Consider the following 26392-nt stretch of genomic DNA (forward strand, 5'->3'; position numbering starts at 1 on the left):
TTCTGCAACTTTGCGAACAAAATTTCAACTTCTTAGAGATTGTATGATTTATTTATGATAAAAAAGAAGATAAATCATACCTGATTCAAGTCGAGATCGGGACATTTGGAGGCGCATTCTTCTTGCAAATTGACAGGAGCAACGCGATCTTCGTAGTCATCTGGCAGAAGCGCCGAAACGCTTCCCGCCAACGCCAGCACCTTCAGAAATACGCATAGTCCCGTTGCTAACATAATATCCACACCCCCCACCCCCCTGGAACCAACCCTCGATCACCGTCCACGGAATTTTTGCGGAAGATGTTCAACTGTCGATCGTCATTGTTCTTCCAGTCGGAATAGCCGCTGCGGCTTCGAAAAAGACTTCAGAACAAGGGCTGGATTTCTCTGTTGCACATTCTTGCAGATCGAACTTCGGGCTTAATCTTCGTAAGATACTTTGGATCACGGGCACGCGCAAAATCACACACTAAACGGTCACATCAATGGTCAGACGACTAGATTGCCTTCTTCCGTCGAGTATTACAAGGAGACACTTCTTAAAGAAGATTCGTAACGATCTATAAAGACGGCTATAAAAATATTTTTAAATCTTTCCTACGATCCAGGTATTTGATTTTGTACTGCTGCGAATTCTCGTACTCTTTCATCCGTGCTAATGATTATAAATTTTTCAAGATCTTCGATTCCGATCGTTTACTAACTTCACATCCTCCGTATCACTATTTTTATCCGAAAATGACTGGCTGATTTGCACTGACTTTTTCGCTGGTATTGTTACTGAAATAATCCACGGATGCAAGGGATGGTCGGCCAGTAAAAACTAACAAAAGCTTCAGTTCACCACTTGTTCGTTCGATTGTGTCTACATCGGCCACGAAATCGTTCATCGAAAGTGTCCTTTGTCCGCACAGGGTAACAGAGAACAGAAGAACAAATTCGAAAGTTCCCCGAATCACCTGTGACGTTTCAGTCACGAGACTCGCGCAGCAATAGCCCGGCTTGGTTGTTAATGTCTGGCGAGCATAAGAGCAACTGACTCCAAATAGCCACTACAGAGTCAACTATCCCCCACCAACGACACCCTTATCTGTTGCACTCTGCTTGACCAATTCCCTACGGTGCGGTGGTGGTAGGTACTCGGTTCGAACTTGGAAGCGTCCGCGTGAGCCTTGCCTCGTTCTGCCTCGTCCCGCCCCGACCCGTCTCGCCTCGCCACGCCTCGCCTTGCCTCGCCTGTAGTCCGCCGAAGACGAACAGAAGGGAGAAACGATCCGAACCTTCTGTTCGTGCAGGGCCGACCGGACCATTGGTCAATTGGCAGATTGACCTGTTCTTACTATCCTCGTAAACTTTCATTCATACATTCGCACGTGCCGTTTGAATCGACTGTCCACGTTACCGGTGCCGTTCAAACAGGTTCAGATCGTACCACAAATTAAACAGCCACTCGAAACGTGGAAAATCTTTTACGTAACTGGAATGCGGCGAGACGTTTATTCCTGAGACCAAAAATAACAGTTATTCTATAGTTTTCTACAATACAAATCATTAATAAAAAGTCGATTATAATTGAAATTTAAGATAATCTATATGAAATAAAAAAAAATTAATTGGAAGAACAAAATGATTAAAAAATATTGATTTTTATACTTTTTGGTTACAAATAACAGTTATTAACGTTCAAAAAATTGGATCCTCCTCGATAACTATTTTCGAGTAATTTAACTATTATTTTAAGTTTCGATTGCTCAAGGTAGTTATCGATGATCGAATTTCTTTTCACTTGTTCATAATAATTATTGATGAGAAAATTAATTTCAGTTGCTTATTTAATTATTGAGTTGTCTACTCTTTTTCGGATGGAGCAAGCCTGTGAAATTAATTGAGAAGGTTTCGTACAACAAGACGAATCAACAGACCATAAGAACAACACAAAATCTGAAAAAAAATTTTTCAAAATATTTTCAACTGGGAAAATCAGAAATATAGACTCCCGTATTTATCAAAACTGATGTGCATAATTCACGCTGTGCTCGCAACTCAGGTTGAACGAGCCTTTTCTGCTTTAAAATTAACGTTAGATGATTTGCGGTGTAATTTATCAGGTGAAAATTTGGAAAAATTCATTTTTATCACATTAAATTTTGATTTTAGCTTTCCACCATTTGAAAGTTGTACTATTTAGTAATAACTGTTACAAATTTCCTTCATCAATAACTGTTATGAGCGATCGAAAGGAACTTCTCTCATTGATAACTGTTATGAGCGATCGAAATAAATTTCTCCCATCGACAACTGTTATGAGCGACCGAAATAAACTTCTCCCATCGATAACTGTTATTAGCGACCGAAGTAAAGTGTGTTATTAATGACCGAAATAAATTTCTCTCAACGATAACATTTACCAACAAGAGAAAAAATTTTCGGTTACTTATAATCCTCATTTGTATACGATTTTAGTTGATGAAATACTTATTATTCCATGACTTTTTTTCTTTTTGGTGATAACAGTTATGGTCCCTGGTTTATTCAGCATTTTAATCTTCTACATCCGAAAATAGAGGCAGGATAAATCGTTCATTTATAAGAAAAGTGACATAAGTCAAAAAAAAAAAAAGGAAATTGTACAGGAGAGCCATTTGAAAATGATCTAAAATTGCCAATTTTTTTTTATTATATATGAAGAGGTGATGGCAACAAACGGTCACCTCGATTTCAACGTGCTGCTCACTTAGATTTTCGAATCGTCCATAGCAACAAACAGTCAGAGCGACTGTAAACATTCGACGCAACACAACCTATAAGGTGACCGTTTGCTGCCTGGAATTTGTGCGTTATTCGATATTCGTGCCAAGTAAAGATAGCCATATGAGTACAGCACATAGAAGCGATTGGACTGTATTCCTGTGAAAAAACAATATAATGGAAAACGATAGTGTATGTAATATAAAAAATTTGATGATGTAAACAAATTAGTATCAAAATACATACCATCAGCACATAATGATTGGTATAATAAACTTAAGCGCGGTGGTGAAAATGATGCCGATGAACAAGATGTTTTCTGAATCAAGTTTATTTTTTTGTTATAAAATAATATAATTTTCTTCTACAATTACTATATTACATTTTGCAATAACATGTATTCTATAGTATTACTACTGAATACATACATGTCATCAGTACGTTAAGATTTGTGACGAAAACTGAATCGTGGCTATGAAGATGACAGTAATAAATATAATTTCTTGTAAAAAAATTTCTAGTTATGAAATTATGTTAAATAAAATATAAAATTCTGTTATATAAAATAAATATATCGTTCACTGTTTTCTAATGTTTTTACTCAATAAATGAAAAGTTCAAATAGTTAACCGTTTGTTGCTCTGAACTACATAGCTCTATAGAAGTGTCAATTTGGGAAAATTTTATCTCGTTCGGAGCAACAAACAGTCACAAACGTCTCATGATATGACCGTTTGTTGCACCGAACTATCGAAGAAAGTTCTTTTACAGTCACGACGAAATCGAGCTGATCGTTTGTTGTCCTGAGCTCTACATATAACCAACTTAGAAATGTAAAATAATTTGTTGTTATTTAGATACTGGGTTAATTGTCATGTACATTAGTTATAAAATAAAGTTATTTTTCCTGCGAACATTTGTTGAAAGATTTAATTAGAGTTGTGACATTTTTACTGCGAAAGTTTAGAGTGAAAGCTAGTGAAACAATAAAAATAATTTTGAGTTGTGTCACTTTTCTTATGAATGAAGTGTCGATAGTCGACCTTCGTAAAAACAAATCCGTTAAAAGCAAATAACGCCTAACTAATAAGTGCATAATTCATTGAGCACAAAGATTAGCAGACTGCGAATGCTTATGCGAATTCTATATGTCCAAATATGAAGAGTATATGAAGAGTATATACGCGAAAAATATATGAAATACGTAATCAAAATTTATTGAAAATAATAGACTATAATGCAATAAAATAGTTGTATTTATCATTACTTGTAGTTTGCGTTACCTTATGCAATAATTATTTTTTATGTTTTCAATTGTTAATTGGTGCCTTTTATCGGATAAAATTAATTTATATACTGAAAATGTTCTCTCGTCATCACAAGATGCGATAGTACCATGTTTATGCTTTTTTATCCACAGTAAGAAGGTACATTATTTATAATTGGATTTTAGGATCAGATTTCACGCTAACGTTATTGTTTCTTATTTCGTTACGGTCACTGACAGGATCGAAAAATTAGCATTAATAAATTTTAAATTGTTAATAAGAATTTTATTTTTTATAATTTCTTAAACCGACATTAACTTTCTTCGGTTTACATATTTGGAATCAGTGTAGACCAGTATTATATATAAATTTTTTATTATTACATGAGGGAAATACTAAAAATATGTACATTATGAAAAAATATGTATTATACAAAACACATGCTGTATGCAAAATAGAAAATATTTTTTTAAAATTACTGAATCATGAAATCAATTTTTGTTCAGGTCCGATTGGTCTACCTATTTTCTCTAAAAATATGCATTTGCATGAACATAAGTAGTCTAATCATCAGCCTATTCCTCATTTCTAATATGTAGCTTCGTATCCCCATATAAAATATATAGAAAATAGCATATCAATAATAATACGCCTTAAGAATACTGGCCGATTAGTGGATGAATAAAATAGCTGACTATATATTGGAACAACTATCTTACGTTCAGTATATTATTTTGGTAGCACGAATACCAAATTCACTCCGAACATTTATTATATTTATTCTTTTATTAATACAGTCAGTTAACAAAATCTTCATACACACTTTAAAACGGAATAATTTTTTTACAAATGAATTCAAAGCAATTGAGTTTTTATCAGATATCAGAAGGATCAATTCACTAGGTGACGTATAAGAAAATTATTGGAAAAATTCCGGCGAAAATACAATATGGTGTCCACTTAAATTTTGTCCAAAGAAAGAAAATCAAATTAATTTTATGCGTGTCATTATTTAAAATTATAATGCGTAGGGTAATATTTGAGGATTTTTTTTATATTAGACACGATACATTTTACAGAAGGAAATAACTATGTGGCCAAAACAAAAGCTAGTACGGAATGTGTGAAAAAGAAGTAGGGTAGAATAAAGCACCTGAACTAAATTCTAGTATAACAATGAAGTTCTATAACCGTTTTCAGGAGACTGCGGATGTTTATGCAATTTCCAATTTTTGTAGACAAATTTTAAGAAAATAGAATAAAATAAAATTCTATTTTTCATGGGAACAGCCTCTGTGGATCAAAAACAAATAAAAATCGTACTAAATTCTATTGAATTTTGTATTATAACATTTTTTGAAAATTTTCATAAGTCATAATTGCATAAAGATCCGCGGTCTAGTTATCAGTCGCAATAATATTGTAATTCTAATACCATATTTTTAATTTGGAATTGCCACTGAAAAAATTGCAATACATTTAATATGATATTTATTGAGTAAATAAGTGTTCATAGCCATTGAAGTATGTCGGTATAAAGTAAAAATGGAATCGAAATTATTTTTTCCTTTTTGCGCATTTTTAAGCTTACAGTGTTTATTCACACATTCGAATCGTTTTTGACGCGATATGTACATGCAAGAAAATGCTCGCAATACTAATCTCGAAATGAAATGAAATTTTTAACGTTAATACGAAGAAACGACACAAAGCACAAGCTGAATTGAGATGACACCACGGCTGAAGAACGCTTCATTAAGTCAACCACCCTCTTCTCTCGCGTTAAGCGGCGCGATACAGTCGGTACAAAGCAAAGTCGAAGCGGGCCTTCGGACAAATACTCCCGACATCGACGTTTCGAGGAAAAACGCATCGTCTCTAAAAATTTCTGTACACACGCATCCTTCGACACCACCAGGAAACAGGACGTAGCTTTATTGACGGTACGTCCAAAAAAAGGGATGGCAATGTCAACTCGAAACAGGTTCTTGCTGCCCAAAGAAAAAGAAGAAGGGGGAAGGGAGATAGAGAAATCAAAATTTCTGCACCCTGCCAATTACTTTCGTTAGATTTTTCAGCGAATAAAACCACAATGTTTATTTATCAGAAAGGGTTCTCTAATTCTTTTTAACCGCGGCCAAGTCAACGGGATGATTCGTTTCGACAGATTAAATCTGCGGAGGACAAGAGTCAGTCGCTATTATTCGTGGTACCATTGTCAGTCGCGGAGCCACGCTTCGACTCATTCTTTAGGATGACCCGAACCAAATCTATTCTTCTTCTGAACGCATATCTATTGGATCGAAGGGGAGCGTCGCGTTTACCTTCGCGTTAACGTCCGCGTCCCCTCTTCGAGACACCTCTATATGCACCATCCATCATACGCGAGAGCAGGGAGCTTTTTGATGAGTGCAGATAACGCCGTAAACATCGGAATAATTTGAAAATAAAATTTTACTCCTCCCTGAATTCAGTTGCGTTGTGTGAAATACTGATACTAGAACTCTCCTTCGCCCTGTCCAAGAAACTGTCGGAATTCTTAACGTACGTTGGGTATCCAACACGAACGAATATCATAAAGCGATAAAGCGTTTAATAAATTATTAGGCACGTGCCTCTGCGCACTTTACCAATTCGTCGCTAGAATATCCACCTCAAAGTGAGTTCCGACTTATCCTAGTAATTTTTCTATACACAGTAAAAATTTCATATTTTCTGTAGACCTAAACCATTCAAACCAACAGAACTCGGTGAAATCAGTGTAAGAAATTCCATAGAGTGGAGACACCACTTCGACAATCGAAGATTAAGGAATTGTAATTATAAACAACCACCTAAAAATAACCACCTAATCCCCACCATGGATCCCCAACTTCAGCTGCTAGCGTTCACGTTGCATCAATGTAGATTTTTCAGTTTCGCGATGGATAAATTACATTACAATACAACCATTTCTCAAAAACTGTGAACGACGACGCACAATCGTGTTCGGAGCATCGAAGTCTCTGAGGATCACATGTTGATTATAGAGGAAATCTTGTGTAAAATGAAATTTTTTAGCATTTTTTTTTTTTTTTTTTGTTTAAATCGATAGGAAATTTCCTCAGGCATACGATAAGAAAGGTTAGAAAGTGATCAGAGATGTTCTTGTATGTTATTTTCAAAATAAAGTGAAAGGTTGTATTGGGCTCACGTAATCGGGCTCTTGTTGGAAAGGCTCGTGTTTCTCGAAAAGAAGAAGAAACGGCTGAAGTACAACTTTTTGAGGAAGAGGAAGATCTGTTCTATGGCCTTGAAATCGCAGATTAGCAAATAACCGCGGTAAGTTAAAATGAATTAAAATTTTTCCAGAATATACAAACACGTAACGTGTTTCTTCACGTTACTCAAACTTTAAATGCATTTTTTTCGAAACGCAAAATTTCGGACACCGTGCAACGTAGCTCAAAAACTGATTACTCGATCTTTATAAAACTTAGTATACCGGGTGGTTCACGAGAAACAGGCCACCTAAGTAGCTCCGTTAGGCTTAGAGATAGAAGAAAATGTTAGAGAGAAAAGTTGTACTGTTAAAAGGGACAAATATGGTAATTATTGGGATATGGGTATATAATAAAAGCACACTCTTTCTACTGTATACGAAATAGAATTTATATTTTAATAGATTCTCTAAAAGCGCGTTGTCAGACACGTCTTTACACTTTGAAAGAAACGTCGCGAATGAATATCAAGAAATCGAAAACGGAGGAGCAACAGTCCAATATGAACAACAGAGAATCGAGGGTCCCATGCCGGGGACAACATACAATGTATATTGACTGTAGAAAAAAAGGTTTAATTATTTTATTCTTCAAAACTCCGCACCAAACGTTGATAGCCCATGGTCGTTTATCCACTTGTCGTAACCACCATGGATTCGCATTACTCCAGTAATGCATATTTCTTAAATTAACTTGACCATGATTTGTGAAGGAAGCCTCATGAATAAATAATACGTTACTAAAAAACCACTCACAAAAATTTACGCGCACAAAAATCTCTTCCATGAAGTTCTTCGTGGAGCGATATGGGATATCGGTGGAATTTGTGTAATCGAAATATTCGCATGATACTTGATTCTTTTTTGTGGAGAACACTCAAAACTGATGTATTTCGTGATCAACCGACTACACCGAAGAACATGCAAGAAAAAATAATTAGATCTTGTAAATCAATTCCAACAGAAACAATTGAAAGTATAATTGATTGCTTTGTAAACTGTTTAAATGTTAGTGTTACTGCTCAAGGTCATAATTTCGAACGTTTAATTTAATTCAAATAAAATGATTGCACATTTTGAAGCTATCATTGCTTTGTGATCAATTTTTTAGTTCAAGGTCAGTTGAAGGTCATAGTGTACCACATCATTGAACTCATCTTGACATTAGCTACAACACTGTGAAGTATGGTGTGATATATGGTGCTATTTAAAAATCATCGATGACCTTCAAAAGACTGAAAACGACTACAATCGGAACATTTTACATATCCGGAAAATCCGTTTTTTTTTCAAAACTTCGCCATTTTTGCAATTTTGCAAATTTTAATGAAAGAAGAATGTCATGTTGTGCGTATTTGCATAAACTAACGATTCCATTTTGATTTTTTTGTTTCAGATCATTTTCCAGGATGCCATTTTTAAGCCGCCATTGAATTATTAAAATTAACGATTAAAATTTCTAAAAAATATTTTTGTTTACATTATAACGTTAATAAATGATACCTCAAATTTTAAATCAATCTACGCATCACATTTTTCAAAAAAGATTCTTGAAAAGCAGGCCATTTACACAAGGTTCCCCCTTATGAAAATGCGAAATTGGTATTGGACATAGGCTAATGTAGTTAGCACGCTAATGCGTTCGAGCCGTAGCTCTCTACCGCTTCATCTCGCTCTGCTGCGGTGCTTCTCTTTGGCGACCTCTGTCACGCGTTGGACTTGTGGATGTGATCGATTCCACCAATAGCAACAATACGTGTGACTCGAGGCGGCGCAGCATAGGTAATATGATTGGATGGCTTCTTGCGATCGCTATACAAATACAGTAGATTTAATAACAATGCCGAAGAGAGTTCAACTAGAGCTGAAAAATAGTGAGCTTAGCGATCAGATTTTCTAGTTCGAGCATGTTACTGCTTCCACGCAGAAAAGCAAAGACCAATCGATTAACGCGCCGGGACTACGGGACAGGCGAATTCAGAACGGCTTGTTATGAAACGACAGCGATCTGTGGCACGTTAGTTCCAACCTCAATGGCGGTTACAGGTTACCTAGGGCTTCCTGCGGAAATGGCCAATATACTCCTCCGACCTCCAACTCACTCAGTCACTCGCTCACTTGGATCACTCCTGTTTGGTGTACCCCGTACCCATATGATCGCCCGTCGCTCGACACGTACTCGTTACGGGTCATCATCGTGATCTATGCGCCTACAACAAACGTTACATCCTTAATCTGTCCTAGCCGGCTAATTCTACGCTCGTGCTGAACGAGAAAGTTGACGGTATTCTCCATCTAAATGCGGACCGGACTTATTTCGCGCCGCGATTGCAGCCGGTTCATCTCGACAAGACGAACAGACCGTGATTTCTGTACAACGATCGAATCACCGACCGCTGATTCGAGCAATTACCTGCTACGTATATGTATATGGATGTTCTCCCAGAAAATTATCGAAATGGGAAAAAGTGAATCAGAAGTTTGCCGATTCGAAATTCAGGAGCTCCATGAAATTTAAAAGAATGTATACAAAATGTATCTTCAATATTTTAAGACTCTAATACTTAACCTTCAATAACTAAGCTATTTGCGAGTAACAGCCCTAGTAGCATCTAAGGTTGGCATTTTGTTGGGCCTTCGTCGCGGTGTTGGTTGGCCAACTGTTAGAAATGTCACTTTTTTGCAGTTGGGCCAACGTAGGGCCAATGTTACTAAAATACGAACGGCCAACTGGGCCTGCTAGCATTTTATTTTGATCTTTTCTTTTACGGATGTTTTTACAGAATATCATAAATATAAACAGTGTATCTCCACCGTAAAAATTGGAAAAATAAAACTTCATAACAACATCGAACTTGAATCTAGACCGCCTGCGCAGTAAGCTGATACGCTACCACCGAACCTACAGAACTGTCTTAAGAGAAGATTCTATGTTATGGGTTACTAGGTACGTTAAAATTTTTATATCAAAATGTCTAAAAACCGAAGGTCCATTGAAGAATCCCAAAAGAGTTTTATAATACTACATGAGCACCACTCGTGCCTCCCCCGTGGAAAATGAAAAAATTAAAGAAATAAATAAATTCTAAGGCTGCAGTACACAGTGAAACTTTAGTGAGCCAACTATTGCGCGACAGTAATAAATTGAGAGTGTATATCCATAAATGAGAAACAAAAAAATCAATTTGGAATATAATAATTAACAAGTTTTTAGTTGTAGCAACATTTCTAACATCTGTAAAACGATATTTAAATGTTGGCAGATTTTCGTTGGGCCAATGTAGTATTGTGTCGTAAATTTCACGTTAATTAACCGACTATAATAACTGTAGGCCCAATGTTGGATATTCGTTGGCAAATTGACATAATTTTTCGTCGTAGGCCCTATGTTGGGAATTTGTAAGCAAAACTAACTATATCCCAACTAACTCCCAACCGTTGGCCACCGTTGGCCAACCATAAATGCTACTAGGGAGTACACTCGATCTTCCTATAACATACATAGTTAACTCGTTCCGTGTTGTATCGAAACCGGGTTAAGCGAAACTTAGAAGTAATCAGGGGAATGCGGAGGGTTGTAAGAGGTTATCAAAATCTATTAAAACGCACTTTATGGAAACCGAGGTACATATAAGCATATCGCTTTATAGGAGGGTTGTCGCAGTTTTTCCACTATTTTATATCGAAACCGTGTTTTCAGAGTACATTGTTGCAAGAGGAATGAGTATATTAAGTGTTTGTAAAAATGACGGTATCGATTAAAAATACGAAGAAAATTTAATTCTTTTATTTCATAATAAAAATATGTTCCCCTATAAAAAAAAAACAGAATAAACACCATTAAGACTAATGGACTATTCGATACGGCATCGGCATCAAGAAAAACCATATTGTGTAAAACTTTAATCCTATATCTCGACCAAGATGTTTTGGCCTATTTTTCCTACTTAGTCATATGCGAAAATTCTGAAAAAATCTAACAGATGTCAAATATCTAGATACATGTACTGTAATTAACTCAGATTTTTAAGTAGAACATCCTAGTCGTAAAAACTCAAAAACTTCGAAAAAAAAAAAATAGAAAATGCAGATTTTGCATTAAAGTTTAAGAGCGATATCATATATATTTTTGCAGTATCAGTGTGTAGGTATAAGTATTGTTCATGAATGTAATTGAAACATTTGTGACAAATGTAATCCCTAGTGTAAGTGGATCATCCAGCGTCACAAGATTCAATAGTTCGTTACTCAATGTTAAGAGTTTTATAATAAACTGTACTCTTATATGAGAATAACTTATATAATAAAATTTTAATGTTACGGTAATTGTTTTGTTACATCTATGGGTGCATTTGTTGATTAATTATAAAAACGACAGGAAACGTTCCGAGATGCGATGATCGGCAAACGTGAATTAACACGTGCTCGTGGTTTGTTGTTTGTTTTGCATACAACGTAATCACCGTACAAAGGGACAATCTTTTCTATAAGATGTCTAGACGGATAGTACAGGGCTTACTCTGCTTTACACGATACGACAACAATTCGGCTCTATTAGGCCAATAATGTGTATCAAAGAGGAGGAATGCGCCCCGCACCAATCGTAAATGTAATGTCAGTTTGTCCGTTCGTGTGCGATGCTCGAATATGCGGGGTGCGGGTGGACGGTTAATTTAGATTGAACCGAAAAGAAGGGATACAGTTAAATGTACAAAATTTTTCTTGTAAGTAGACGACTTTTGTTACAGATCTTTTATAATAGGGTAAGGGACCCTACTGTGGAGTGCTAATTACTGTGTCTATATGAATTATACTTATTTTTAAAGTATAATGAATATTGAAAAAGAGATGTTAAATTTCTTTCATTTAAATCAGTTAGTTTATCTATTATATATCCCTTTTTTAATATCCATTATGCTTTAAAAATAAGTATAATTAATATAGGCACCAGAAAAGGTTGACGTACACAGGACATTTCTATAATTCATAATTTTGTCGTTGATCCTGTAGAAATTGCGGCTCATTTTGAATAAATACATGCAAAATTTGTTATGAATATTTCGTCACATAGAAACATTTGTATTTTGTTTAACAGTTGATAAGCAAAATGTGTTTTAATAACATTCACATAAAAAATGACTTCGGTATACGGTTAAAACGTTAAGAAGGTTATTCCGAGTATAAAAACAAATAAAATTGTTACATAATAGTCTTTGCAAGAGATTTGATTAAAAATTATACATTTTTAAATAAAAGGAGGTAATACATGCACTTGACTGAAACACTTGAACAAAGGAATTCTTAAAAATTTTACATATCATAACAAGATTTGTAATAGCTATTTACATATTGATGCATATTTATTGTATATCAGTTTATTTCTCTAATTACTATACTTGTGTCCCTTGGCATGTGTGTGAATCGAGGAAGCAAATACTGATAATTAAAATAATTATACCACAGACGAGATATAAGAATCCTCAGACATTACCCGGTCAGCCAAACCAGGCAATGCCAGAAAATCAGCAGAGTTTCAGTATTTATTCTAATCTGTTGCAATTTGTTATGTCAATAATTTTGTTGGTAGGAAACCAAAAACAAAATAAATGTTAACGACACAATATAAACAAATTAATCGATACAGAAATCTACATTATCTACAACTGCCACAATTACATATCTGTTGCGCCATCTAGCGACGATTTTAGTAACTGCAACTCCTGCCAATTCAGTTACAACGATAAAAGGCGCGCATATACAATCATATGTGTAACGAGGACGCGAGGGAACTAGAGAAAATGATAGTACACGTGTTTAGCGTTATGACTCTCTTTAATGCTTGGAGAAGACTGCCGCTCTGGAGAGGACGCCGAGAGTGCCTTGGGTTAAGGGCCCGGAGCGCCAAAAGTAGAGTGACTACATTACCGACAAAATATGGTTTTACGTGCCTCAAGTTTTCGTCCTTAAAAAGGAATATTTTGTCGCTGGTAAAGGGCTCATTCGAAAGAGGAAGGTTCAATCTAATGCGGGCTGGTCATGAGCTGACGAGATTATGGAGATATTTAGAAATATGAGCGTTAGAAGTAGGCCAAACATTGACGATGCACGTGCCGTGGAATTCAAGCATTTTTATGCCATTGGATGAGTTTTCTGGATGATGTCGAGACCAGCCCGCACTAGAAAATATCTCCAGCTACAAATTGAGCTATAATTTGTCTTGAATCTGTTGCGAAATAAAGGCGAAAACTTGAGGCACGTTTTCGGCATGGCTTTCTAGCCTCAGAATTCATGATATCGATAATATAGAGCAAAAAAATGTGACAAGTTTAGTTGAGCTGGAGCTCATCAGGTGGCGCCTAAGTAGAAGGACTGTCGAAGTGGGATTGGAGGAAACTGCAAGCGTAGATTGTGGCACAGACGAGGTATAGGAGTAGACCAATCACCCAATGTATTTTTCTGTCTCACGCTCGGGGGGCTCTAGAGCCCCCGTACCATTCCGTGTCACATCCTACCGTATCATCCAGAACTAATATTGTCGAACCGATATTCTACAATGGCGCTGTTGCTGATATAATTTTAAATCTCATGTCGAGGATTCATATGATGAATGAAACAAAAGAATGTTGTTTCCTCTTAATTCCATTACGGCTGACACGCGAGTGCATCGAAGGAGACGTAATGTAATAATAATAATAACGTAACGTTTCCGGCTGAGAATATTTTGGTCCCGGATCGAATCCCGCATGGAATGATTTTTTTTTCGTTAAACACTTTCTTCTTGTTCTTTCTACTACGTCAGTCTTCTTCCCTGTGCAATTACAACTACAACAGTGTAATAACATAATTATAAGAAATTAAATTAGTTCAATATTAGCCAAAAGTAAGAACGTAGTTTAAATTTAATTTTTAAAAATACGACGTTGATATCACTAATTTCATTTGACTATTTAATAGCTACCTATTCAATCTACTTCTGATATTGCTTTTCATTTGCAGCATATATATTCTAATAAATTTAATTATTTGGGATTGATAAAAGATTGAACAACAATATTTATAATAACTAGTTTTGAACATTTTTTAAGGGTAATTAAATTTAAAAAACAAAAAGAATTATTTAAAAATACAAAATATATTTCAGTGCATACCATTAAACCCGATTCTTTTTAATTTTTTCAGTTTAAATTTCACTTTGATATCTTTTTTAGTTCAAAAGTTATAGCAAAATATGCGCCTCGCCGAACCGGGAATCGAATGCGCTACTTCCAGACATAGTTGGGCACTATTTAGATAACAAATTATTTAAATAACGATTCGAATAAAAGATACTTTAACTTTATTCGTTATTCGAAGGTTCGAATAAAAAAAGTATCTTTGTCGAATAAATAATTTTATTCGACGAGAATTTATCCGATGAATAAAGATAATTTTTTTTATTCGAAGCGGATTTATTCGAACTTGGAACAATGTTTTCATCTTTTATCTGTATCGTTTATTCGAAGGCTTCGAATAAACAGCAACGAGGTCCGACGAGAGCCGAACTTCAAAGACCCAGCGACTGACAAACGGCATACAATGTAAGCAGATGGAGAATCGCGTACGAATGCAAGTTTAACTTTTAGATTTTTCAATATACCACCATAAAATTGCGACGAGTGAATTGAGGGGCTTTTCCTGATGAAAATGAGTCCAAATTCGAGTGTAATCGAACAATTTTATTGATACGTAATGTTACGATAAAAATTACATTCTTATTGAAGATAGTCCAAATGATGTCGTGTTTGGACTCATTTTGATCGGGACAAGCTCCGCAGCTCATTCGTATGAACAATATTATTCTGATTAAAAACATAAAAGCATAAATTGCCAATAATGCACGATTCTCCATCTGCTTACATTGTAGGCCGTTGGTCGGTCGCTGGTCTTTGAATTTCCGAGCTCGTAGAGTCGCGAAATATCGGTGTGAAACAACTACCAATCCAATTGCAAAACTTCATTGTTTTTCATGATTTTTTTATGGGACTTGCGCCAACTAATTCGTGGCATTCTTCTGATTAAAATGACACTAAAGACGGTACAAATTGGACTGTATTTAGCATTTTTATCCGTAGATTTATTCGAAGACTTCGAATAAATCTTCGGATAACTTTTGCCAGCTCGACGAATAAACGGCGACGAAGGCCGACGAGGACCGACGAGCGCCGAACGTCCAAGACCCAGCGACTGCCAAACGGCATACAATGTAAGCGGATGGAGAATCGTGCATTATTGGCAATTTATGCTTTTATGTTTTTAATCAGAACAATATTGTTAAGACGAATGAGTTGTAGAGCTTGTCCCGATCAAAATGAGTCCAAACACGACATCATTTGGACTGTCTTTAATGAGATTGTAATTTTTATCGTAACATTACGTATCAGTGAAACTTGTTCGATTGCACTCGAATTTGACCTCATTTTCATCAGGAAAATCCCCTCCATTCGCTCGTCACAATTTCATAAGGATATATTGAAAAATCTAAAAGTTTAAACTTTTATACGTGCGCGATTCTCCATCCGCTTACAATGTATGTCGTCTGTCGTCGCTGGGTCTTTGAAGCTCCGCGCTCGGCAAAAGTTATTCGAAGATTTATTCGAAGCCTTCGAATAAAAGATACGGATAAAAGATGAAAAAATTATTCGAATGTAGCGGCTAGCGGGGCGCCGGAAGAGAAATCTTCAGCGCACCAGCACCAAGAAAGATTTATGGTTTGCACAGCACAAGACGCTATTTGTGAGAAAACGTCTTTAACGTTTTTGGCCACTTAGCGGACAGATGTGTCCTTGTAGTTCCTAGCGACGAACTCAATAGCGCAAGTGGACGCCATAAATTTTGGGTAGTCTAAGGGTCTCCAGCCTAGAGTGTCGCAGCGACGCGTGCCTGGTTTCTATCACCCGGGAAAGCTGGGCCCATTGACGTAAGCCAGCAGTCACGTACCGCACTTAGCACGGGCCCGGAAGACACCCCGCTGCATCACCAAAATTAGATTTTTAACAGAACGACACGCTCACCCTTCTCACGCACGAGAGGCGTGGAACGTGGGCGTGTTATGCAAAATGCACGGATTGGTGGAAGTTCCCCGCAAGGACTTCCACCAATCAGCCGACAAGCATTTTTGATGATATAAGGCAGAGACTACCGACGCGAAAAAAAAGTCACGAAGTCGAGACACAGCCGCGTATCCGCCGAGTGACTTAGAGCTAGTCCGGTCGTTGCTAAGTTGCAATAACAGTTCAACCGCGAGTCGAAGCGAATCGCCGGTTTTAGTCGAACCACCCCGGACGCTCTCGCGACATCACTCTTTATTGTAAATAAACGACTCAGTCACGTACACCTGATTTGAACACTCATTCTAAGGCACCCGCCTTATATAACCCTGTTCCTTCACGAAGTTCGAATAAATCCGCTTCGAATAAAAAAAATTATCTTTATTCGTCGGATAAATTCTCGTCGAATAAAATTATTTATCCGATACTCGTCGAATAAAGATACTTTTCTTATTCGAACCTTCGAATAACGAATAAAGATAGAGTATCTTTTATTCGAATCGTTATTTAAATAATTTTTTATCGAAATAATGGCCAACTCTGCTTTTGACCATCTTATCCGGATTAGTCTTAAAAATCAACAAAAAAAATGATGTAAAAAATATAGAACATATTTTAGTATACGCCATTAAACCCGATCTTTAAAAAAGATTTCTAGTCCAAATTTCGCATTGATATCTTTTTTAGTTTAAAAGTTGTAGCAAAATGTGCGCCTCGCCGAACCGGGAATCGATTGCGGCTCAGGCGCTCGAAACTTCGGTAACGTGAATTCGGCGGAACGCGTCGAACAGTCGAGCTGGCATCTCACACGGACAGAATAGAGGTACGCTTGTGTGTAGCGCGTGCGTAGTAGAAGCAACGTAAGTAGACGTACTGTTGCCTTCGTCGTTTATTTTCTCACTACAAACGTGAAAGAAAATAATGCAACTACGTTCTCAGTCAGTAGTGAAATAGATTGACATCTTGCAAAAAAGATCAACTACATAATTATTGATTTATTAATTCTTAACTCTTTCGAATTTTACAACTAATATTAATTGATATTTTGGATGATTCTTTAAAGCTAAAGTTTATGTTTTTTAAATGAAATATACATGAAAATATATAGTAAATTTCAATTTAATTTCTTTTTCAAGTTCAGTTACAAAATATATTCAAAATGGTTGCGTATTAATAGTGTTAAAAAATTGTAGAAATGCGAATAATAATTATACGTATGGAGAATTGTTATTTACGTTCAAGGTTTATGAAAATTGTATTTCTATAATTTGGAAACGTAGTATCTATATTTATTAATATTGTATTGATAAAGATAATTGTAGATATATAACATAATGACATCAAATAAAAAAATATAATTTGAACCTATAGTCATAACATCAGATATGTACATAACTCGTCAATCATTTGTATTTGACCAGATTTGATAATTTTTGTGGATCTAGTTCCAACATTTATCGTTCGTCAGCGTAGAGGGCGAAAGAAAACCAGTTGTTTACATGTGAGACACGAAACCCCATATGGTGATTGGTCTACTCCTATACCTCGTCTGTGGTAATACCATTTCTGTAAAGGAAACTGCATGGCAGATACCGACCAACGAATCTTGAAAAGTCACGTGACTATCCCGGGCCCTTAATATCCCTATGGCATCTCGCGTCCGGGTATGGGTTGACAGCACCAGAGATTCCTCTCTGACAGCACTAATATATATGTTGGCAGTGATGTAGGGTGTATGGCGCCACCGTCGCCATTTCCGTAGGCCGTTCCGATTGCCCGAGTTGGCAGTCTTACTCCCGCCATGCGATCATTGTACAGGCAAGACGCAACTCGTTCTCTTTTCGGTTTGTCTTCCTCCGCGATCGGACGTATCCTCAGTAACCGGTATTTCTAGTCTGTGTATTTCGAGTCATCCTCGGACGTATTCAATAAACTGTGCTAACGGGTTCTCATAGAACTGAAATTCGGAGTTTTTTCTTCAGTACCTGAAAAAAACCGAAAACCTTCAACCTTCAAACCTTCGTTCCTTTTCTTCAGTACACGTATTCAAAAATTATTAGTACGTCTTCTAGTGGTTAACTGCAGATTAGGCTGCATCGTAGTTCCGCATTTACCAGCAGCACTTTTAAACTTACAAATGGTGACCCCGACGTGATTTGCACGTGGTCGAAAGCCGATGCACGTTTACACGGAGACTACCGCAGAGGAAGAGGGTTCCTGGCGGCGAGCAATCGGCTCGCTGCACGTGATCGTGGAACGCTGTATACCGGATGTCGCCCTGGACATCTCCAGAGGACGAGCTCGCTGGAATGCCGCTGCTAGCGTGAAGCCATCGACCACCGGCGCTTTGATGTGCATCACCATGCCGCCATGCGTGCGCCAACAGGTATCGTTGCGTTTATGTAAAATTTCGAATCATTATTGTGAACGAACGCGATCGCCGCGCGGTATTCTTAGCGAAAATTTCGACGAAGCCATTTTCGTATTTCGGTTGATTTGACCATAATCGTGACATTCGCGCAGATGTGTTTATGCTGTGTCGACTCTCCCCTCCCCCCCTGTCGACACGCGTAACCGTTAAGCTGCGTACAGACCTAAACATTTCGACGAACATTGCGCCGAACAGCGAACGAAACGCAAAGTCGACATTCATTTCGGCGCGATTTTGCGTTTCGGACGCTGTTCGGCGCAATGTTCGTCGAAATGTTCAGGTCTGTACGCAGCTTTACGATATCGGGTATGTAGTTCGTGTTTACCGCGACGCCAAGGGCGGATCCAGCTTTGGCGCCAGGGGGGGGTCACATAGTCGTGGTCAAGTCAAGAACTTATAATTTAATTTTGATAACAATAGATACAAGTAAAAAGTAGGTATTTTATTAATGTACGTAAGTACTGTACTTAAAAATATTTATTCTTTATTGTACACTTGAAAAACTTAACACATAATAACTTGTACATATACACGTACATATTGCCATCTTCTCTTGAAGACATTCAGAGAAGCACTATCACGCACGGAATGAGGCAGCCTATTTATATTCCATAACCGTGGTGAATGATTTGTCATAACAGCTAGAGGTATGTCGAGGGGTATGACGCAAAACTCCGCAAAAGTGAAGAGGTGGTACGACAAGGGTTTCCAACAAACAAAATAGAAACAGACAAAATACATATATTTAAATAACAAAATCAATTTTTCTTTTACGTCTTCTCCCGAAACGCGTTATTACGTCATTTACGTCAATGGGTACGTTTTTATGAATGTGGAGAAGTGCCAGTCCGGTTAGGCGATCTTCAACCATTGAAGATCTTAGCCACGATTTAATTCTGCGCAACGTAGAGAAAGACCTTTCTGCTGTCGCTACACTGACAGGTAGTGTAGCCATAATACATAAAAATTTTCTTATATTAGGATACATATCGATGTCACAATTTAAAATAAGATCAGAAATCGACTGCGGTATGTCCTGGCTCCGCTGCCACGCCTGCCACTTCACCATCCACAGCCGATATTCATTTACAATGACAGAAAATGGAGTGTTATCTAGTAATAATGTATAGTCGGTAGCTAGTTGTTTCACAGTTTCAATGTCTTCATTACTACATTCGCTTTTTGGCATGAAAACGCTTAGCTGAAACAAATTAAGTACATCAGGAGACAGGCGGTCCTGGAGATCACTTATTATTGAATCTAGAAGAGGGATGTATATAGCTCTGCGGAAATACTCTTCAGCAGATTGAGCAGGTTGGTTATTGGCCCTATGTATTTGTTTTGATACTATTCTGGGGCATTTAATTTCTACATCTAGCTGCTCAGCTACTTCTTTAGCCTCTTCAAAAAGCTGTCGGTAGATTACGTCCACATTTTCTCTTTTATTTTGTAAAACACTTAAAGTATCATTAATAGCGTCCGTAGCTTTTTTTAAATCAATTGAGTTCGATTGCAGTATTCTGCTTAAAGATACAGTAGTACCTGAAAAATAAAAAGTAAGTGACTGTGACTGTAGTGCATAAACTAAGAATTTATAACTTAATATAAACGGTATGTACTCGTAGCATAAAATATTAACAAAACAACAACATAATTTTAAAGTAGGTTTAGTATACTCGTATAAGTTCATTTGCCAAACAATAAGAAATAAAATAATTTAGGGAAGTACCCACCTAATACATCACTTAAACAGATGGAGGATATAATAAAGTCAGAACTGCGCAATGTTTGCAGCAAGCAATGCGCATCATTGGCAGTTTTATTGTCTTGCCAAGCAGAAATCTTCTCCAAAGCGCTACAAATTTTGACTAAGTTGTCTCCTTGAAATTGAAGATGCCCATCATGCCTCTCTACCCAACGTGTCTCACAAATACCTTGCATGGCAGCTCCGAGTTCTATTTTAAAAATTTCATGCCTCTTAGCGGATGCATTGGCAAATGCCACAACTTTTCTCATTGTGCCAGATGTATTGCGACAGGAAACTACTTTGGATGATCTTGCCAATGAGTTATTGAGCACATGGTTGTTGCACGGGCAACGTTTAGCATGAATGGCTATTTTCATCAATTCTTGCACTGCACCTTTTGTATCTGATGCCATAACCGAGCAGCTGTCAGTTCCAATACCCACACACCAAGATAAATCTAAGTTAAATTTGGTACACAGATTTTCAACGATTTTCGCCAAAGCTACACCTGTCAATCGAGGCTCTATGTCACCTGAATTGTTGTCTTCACGTCTAAGAACATCGTAGGTATCACAAAAAGTCACAAAATGTTCCTTAATAACGCCATCATGCAAATATCGGAATGATAGGCTCAGCTGTGAGATATGTGATATATCTGTTGTTTCATCGAACAAAATTGAAAAATATTTAGCTTCCCGCACATTCTGTAAAATGTTTTCCTGGATGATTTCTGCGCAAACATCTATCAACTCATTTTGTACAGTCTTGCTGATGTACGTGGCGTTGGATTTTGAAGATTCTAAATGTTGCTGCAATGCAATATCGCCAGAATCAATACGGAATTTTAAAAGGGCTCTAAAATTCCCTTCATCGGCTACTACGCTGTCATAGTTCAGCAATTTACCATCGTCGCGATGGCCACGTAACGATATATTTTGATGGCCACAAAATATTATAGTTTTTACGATTGGTCGCAAACGTTCTCTATTTTCATTTATTTGTTTCAGTCTTTGACTATTTACTTGGTTCATTATGTTAATTTCCGGTTTATGAAAACTCAATAAAAAGTTCTTCCCTGCTTGGACAGCTAATTCGTGGTATTTGTTTCGCTGGTGTGTTAGCAGAAGACCATTTTCACCTAGCAAATTACCGAAAGCTTTTAATGGTTCTTTTACGAGTCGACATAAAGGTGTTTTTGTCTGTACACCACCTCCAGGAGCTACGACAAACAAAGCACAGTACTTGCAGTAAAGACCCTGGTCTTTATGCGACAAAACAAGCCAGTGAAACTTGTCAAGGTGAGACTTCTGAGCATATTTTTTTGTTTGTTTTCCTTTTTTATTAACAACACAATGCGGAAAAGTATAATTAGGGGGAGGCTGCCAATGCTTTTCAAGCAACATAGCTTTAGTTGAATCATTTATATTTTCCCCTATATAACAAGCAATATCTGAAGCAAACTTTGGTTGAGAAAGTGAAGTCTTTATCTGATCAGAATCAGAAGTCGATGTACATATTGTAGGCTGAATATCGTTAGTAACAGGAGAGCATGTTTTTTCTTCATCTATGGTTAATGTAGGCAATGTAGCTGTAGAAGCAGAAGCATCGGCAATACAATTATTTTCATCTGTAGTTGTTGTAGGTGAATTTTTCGAGTAAGCAATCTCAAGCCTTGGTTTCTTTGGGAAAAATGAATCTATTTTTTTTAATGAATGTTTCAATCCACCACTACCATCTCCTTTTCCCTTAGAATCACCCTGCAAGCAAATCCATGCAAATTTCACACCCCACAACAGACAACAGACTGTTGCAAATACATATTAAATATATATTCGCTATAGTACAGGCTGGTGGCGCAGGCGCATTACCTCACAAACAAAGCAAAACCATGCAAATTTCACACCCCACATCAGACAACAAACTTTTGTAAACATATGAGTTATAAGTACATAAAAACATAATAATATAGGTAGTTTTACAGAAACTGATTACTTACCATTTCTTGAAATTAATGAATTTGCAGCTACAATTTTTAAGAATACTTATAAAGGTGTAGGAATAACTAAAAATTAACCGAACACGTCTTTCGCTTTCAGCCACGCTATAAAGACTGACTGTCGCCCGTTGACCGTCGCGGGTCGCCGGCACAGGGCCACCTTCTTTTGTTTATTACAAACTCCGATCGTCTTTTTATCTCACCGGTCCGCCGGCCGTGGTGCGGTCCTAGGCGACCGGGTTTCATATTTTTTTTTTTTTTTTTTTATGTAATTACATAAAATCTGTATGGTGACAAAATATATAAATAAAATCATTATGTTCAATTAGTGGTCCACCAAAGTCCTGGAACCAGCTCAGGGGGTGGTCATGACCCCCATGACCACCCCCCTGGATCCGCCGTTGCGCGACGCACTGTCATCCAGTACGAGGGATTAGTAGTTCATTTGATAACAAAAGGAACTTGCTCATATCGATGTTTATCGAATGTATGTTGCTTCTTAAATATCCATGAAATTCGAAAACGGTGAAATTGACGAGATTTATTAAAAATTGTGATTAGAACAAGCATTTAAACATCAACACTTTATGAATCCTACTTTTTTCGAAAAAATTAAATGTACCTATAAAGTAGTAAAAATTTTTAATTTTTTAAAATTAAAAACATTTTTTTTTAAATTTTTGTAAGAAACGTTGTCGATTGTTACTTACCGTTGTCGCCAGGAGATAATATGCGGTTGTTCAATGAAGGCGGTGTTGCGCTTCCTCGCGATGAATTTAAACTCCATCATATGTAACAGTCGATTCTGCGACGTTTTGCTGAACGACGGCAAATTCTCATCATTGTTTATTGCGGCCAATATTTTTTTTAAATTCGGAATTTTTCTATTTAGCCAAAATTCGTGAATTGTTCGGCGTATTGCCAATATATCGGCTTCGTTCATCTTCTCCAAAATATTTAACCGCTGCTTCTTCTTGTTTGGAGATGTAACTCTTCCTGTTGATTTGTATTCTGCCAGAGTTTTAGATACGGTCTCCTGACCAATCCCCGTTTTCTTCGCAAGTTTCAGCACTAGCGGCTTATATTTAAGACCCGGATTTTCCTCCTTCATTGTTTTGAAAAGATTTATAATAATCATTTTTTGAGCGGATCGGACAAACTAGAAACAGAGAAAAGTTTACGTGAGTGTATTACAAAAACTATGATTTTTGAAAAAAGAAACAAGCTTACAGTAGCGAAATGCATGATAAATAATTATGTATAATGTAAGCTTACCTTTCCTCTCGGATTTTTCTTCACTGGAGATTTACGCGATGGTCCAAGAACTTGATCCATTTCAAAAACACTACTATCAAAAACTCTGCTTAAAAAAAAATGCTACACAACACTGTATCAACACCCGGTATGGCAACGAATGAAATTTTTTTATCTTTTATTCGTTATTCGAAATTTTTATTCATATAAACATTTTGCTCAACTCTGTTTTCAATCCCTACATTTTCACACACATAATACACTCATTCCCACTCGCACCACAATCACAACATATTAGCAAATTTGACAACTGATCATATTCATTTTTTTATTTTAAATCATTTCTTTACTTATTTTACAGTTTTGAGTTTTAAATTATAATATTTAAAAGTTGCTTATTATTACAAAACAGAGGGATACTAAAAACAATTAAAATTTTTATATGAATATGATTACTATCATTTCAAATAGTTGCCTTTCCTTCATCTCAGTTCCACTATTACTTTTTTAATTAAATTATTTAATTTTTTAACATATTACGTATTAAAGTAATTGTGTTAACAGGATGGGCCGTGTGAAGGCGTGAAAGAAGGTCTTTACCATCCCAGATTATGTTAAATGTTCACAAACACCCATAAACATTCATCGAAAAAAAAGCAAACAATTCAAGCAAATCATATGCTGTTAAAAAATGGAAAAATCTTGTATAGAAAAGTGGAACACTGAAAATACTCATAACAATATATACATATGTATATATATATAATGTTTGATTCTTATAAGGACCCGACAACAATGACAAAAACTCAGTTGTGTTGCTCTAAAAATAAAGATTGATTTTTATTATGCGAAAAGGGGAGATATTTACAATATGTACATACTTAATGCTTACCTAAAAATAAAGAAACGACAATTAAAGTTTTTTTATTGCGTTATCAGTTTCTTTTTATAACTCTACTTATTCCTATAAATCTACCCAGTCTCACTTCTCATTACATATATCTTCTCTACTGCCGTGAAGATAGTCATTGACCTATCAATACGGCGCGAAAGATTAAATTAAAGAAATACGTTTTCTTTACATATATATAATGGTTTATTTAATGTGCAGGTTGTTGGTGGACAATGAGCAGAATTGTTTCTCTGTAATAACAAAGTTTTTATTATTTCGAACAAAATGATAATGTAATAACTTAGACTAATTCTTAATCCTACCTGTAATAACAAAGAAACAACATTCAATGCTATCATTCACTCTTATTCACGCTACTATTCACTCTTATATTTAATCTTATAACTCTTATTCAGTCTATGATTGCACTTTGTGGCTTACACCGTCGTTCTGACGCCACATGTCTATTCGTTAGGTTAGGTTGGAGATCTGACTTACCGACCTATTCAATACAACTAAGGATGCTTTCCTTACATATATACACATTTATACACATGCTGTAAGAAATATAATATAAAGAATACCAAAAAAGTATAAATAATTAGAGTTATTGCTAAAAAAGCGAAACAATTTAAACATTTTGTAAATGCGATAATTTTGAATTCTTGTTCATACTTGAACCTGAAAATCTGCCCGAGCCATACTGTATCTTTATGGATTTTAACAGTTAAAGTGAAGTATACCATATCTTTACAATGTTCAGCACATTCATCGTAGTTAAACCATTCTGGATATTTCTGATCCGCAGAGTGGGAAATAATCGAAAACAATTTATCCAATGTTACGTCCCAGGTGGGACGGATTATGATTTTAAGGGGATAGGACGCAGTTTCGAACCTACCTGCATTCACCGGCTACGATTCGGAAATTGAGGATTGTTTAAATAACTTATATTCTTATTTTCAAAAAACAACAAAATTATTAATTCAATCAATATTAGGTGCTGAATCAGATATTTTTTACAAATAGGGATTTTATATAGTTAGCGCATATACTAGAGGGCTTACAAGTGTTTTCGTTTTATGACAATAATAACTATAATGTTAGTATTACCGAGTCGCTGGTTTTCTGAATCGCTCGCAAGTCAGAATCGCTGATTTTTAAGAATCCCTCGCAAGTTGGGGTCGCTGGTTTCGGAAGTGCGCTTGCAAGTCAAACTCGCCGGGTTTTTTAGAAGTCGCTGTGCTTTGTAGGGGTCACTGGGCACTTTTTAAAAAAAACATTTCGCGGCACTTTTCAAAAACCGAAACTGAACTGACGTTAAATTTTAACGGAATGAACTGGCGAAACTGTTTTATAACTTGACAAACTGTTAATAACTTGTTACTTCCTCTATCTGTTAGCAGGCATTTTGGTGTACCGAATTTATATATGTAATTGTTTAAGAATGCTTGAGCTATCGTTTTTGCGGAGCCATCCGGAATTGGAATAGCCAGAGAGTATTTAGTTAATAAGTCTTGTATTGTTAATAGATATTTGTTGTGTTTGTATGTGACCGGCAGTGGTCCTACCATGTCCATAGAAATTTTATCGAATGCTCTTCCAGGCGTATCGGTGAGAGTCATGGGTTGCTTATTCTTTACTCTTACTAATTTCTTTAGCTGGAAATTTAAACAGTTCTGAATGAAGTTCTGTACATCCTTTTTCATGTT

At 36.4% G+C, this 26392-nt stretch overlaps 3 protein-coding genes and 1 long non-coding RNA gene across 6 annotated transcripts in view; 2 read left to right on the forward strand and 2 right to left on the reverse strand.

Moving 5' to 3' along the window:
- Sev (receptor protein-tyrosine kinase sevenless) overlaps positions 1–248 on the reverse strand; it is a 56172-nt gene extending 55924 nt beyond the window's left edge. For all 3 annotated transcript variants that reach the window (XM_076789467.1, XM_076789466.1, XM_076789465.1), the window contains exon 1: positions 81–248. In XM_076789467.1, coding sequence (XP_076645582.1) covers positions 81–233 — 153 coding nt within the window. In that variant the 5' untranslated portion in view covers positions 234–248. The remainder of the gene's footprint in view (positions 1–80) is intronic.
- Positions 1–26392, forward strand: part of LOC143355040 (uncharacterized) — a 387508-nt gene that overhangs the window by 204560 nt on the left and 156556 nt on the right. The gene's annotated exons all lie outside the window — the stretch shown is intronic.
- LOC143355036 (uncharacterized) overlaps positions 18601–26392 on the forward strand; it is a 118372-nt gene continuing 110580 nt past the window's right edge. Inside the window, exon 1 of the mRNA XM_076789487.1 lies at positions 18601–18746. Coding sequence (XP_076645602.1) covers positions 18731–18746 — 16 coding nt within the window. The 5' untranslated portion in view covers positions 18601–18730. The remainder of the gene's footprint in view (positions 18747–26392) is intronic.
- Positions 19135–22448, reverse strand: LOC143354998 (52 kDa repressor of the inhibitor of the protein kinase-like). Its single transcript, XM_076789433.1, has 3 exons — positions 22442–22448; positions 20525–22342; positions 19135–20333 (listed from the first exon to the last, which is right to left on the reverse strand). Exons 1-3 carry the CDS (start codon positions 22446–22448, stop codon positions 19537–19539), a joined length of 2622 nt encoding a protein of 873 aa, XP_076645548.1. The 3' UTR covers positions 19135–19536.

Source organism: Halictus rubicundus, chromosome 6 (assembly GCF_050948215.1).
Source record: "Halictus rubicundus isolate RS-2024b chromosome 6, iyHalRubi1_principal, whole genome shotgun sequence".
In the NCBI taxonomy this organism is placed as follows: Eukaryota; Metazoa; Arthropoda; class Insecta; order Hymenoptera; family Halictidae; genus Halictus; species Halictus rubicundus.

Bases quoted from the DNA above. Each gene is read 5' to 3' on its own strand.
- LOC143354998 (XM_076789433.1), bottom strand. The intron at 20,334-20,524 runs GTGGGTACTTCC...TTTATTTTTCAG, and splicing joins CTGTTTAAGTGATGTATTAG to GTACTACTGTATCTTTAAGC.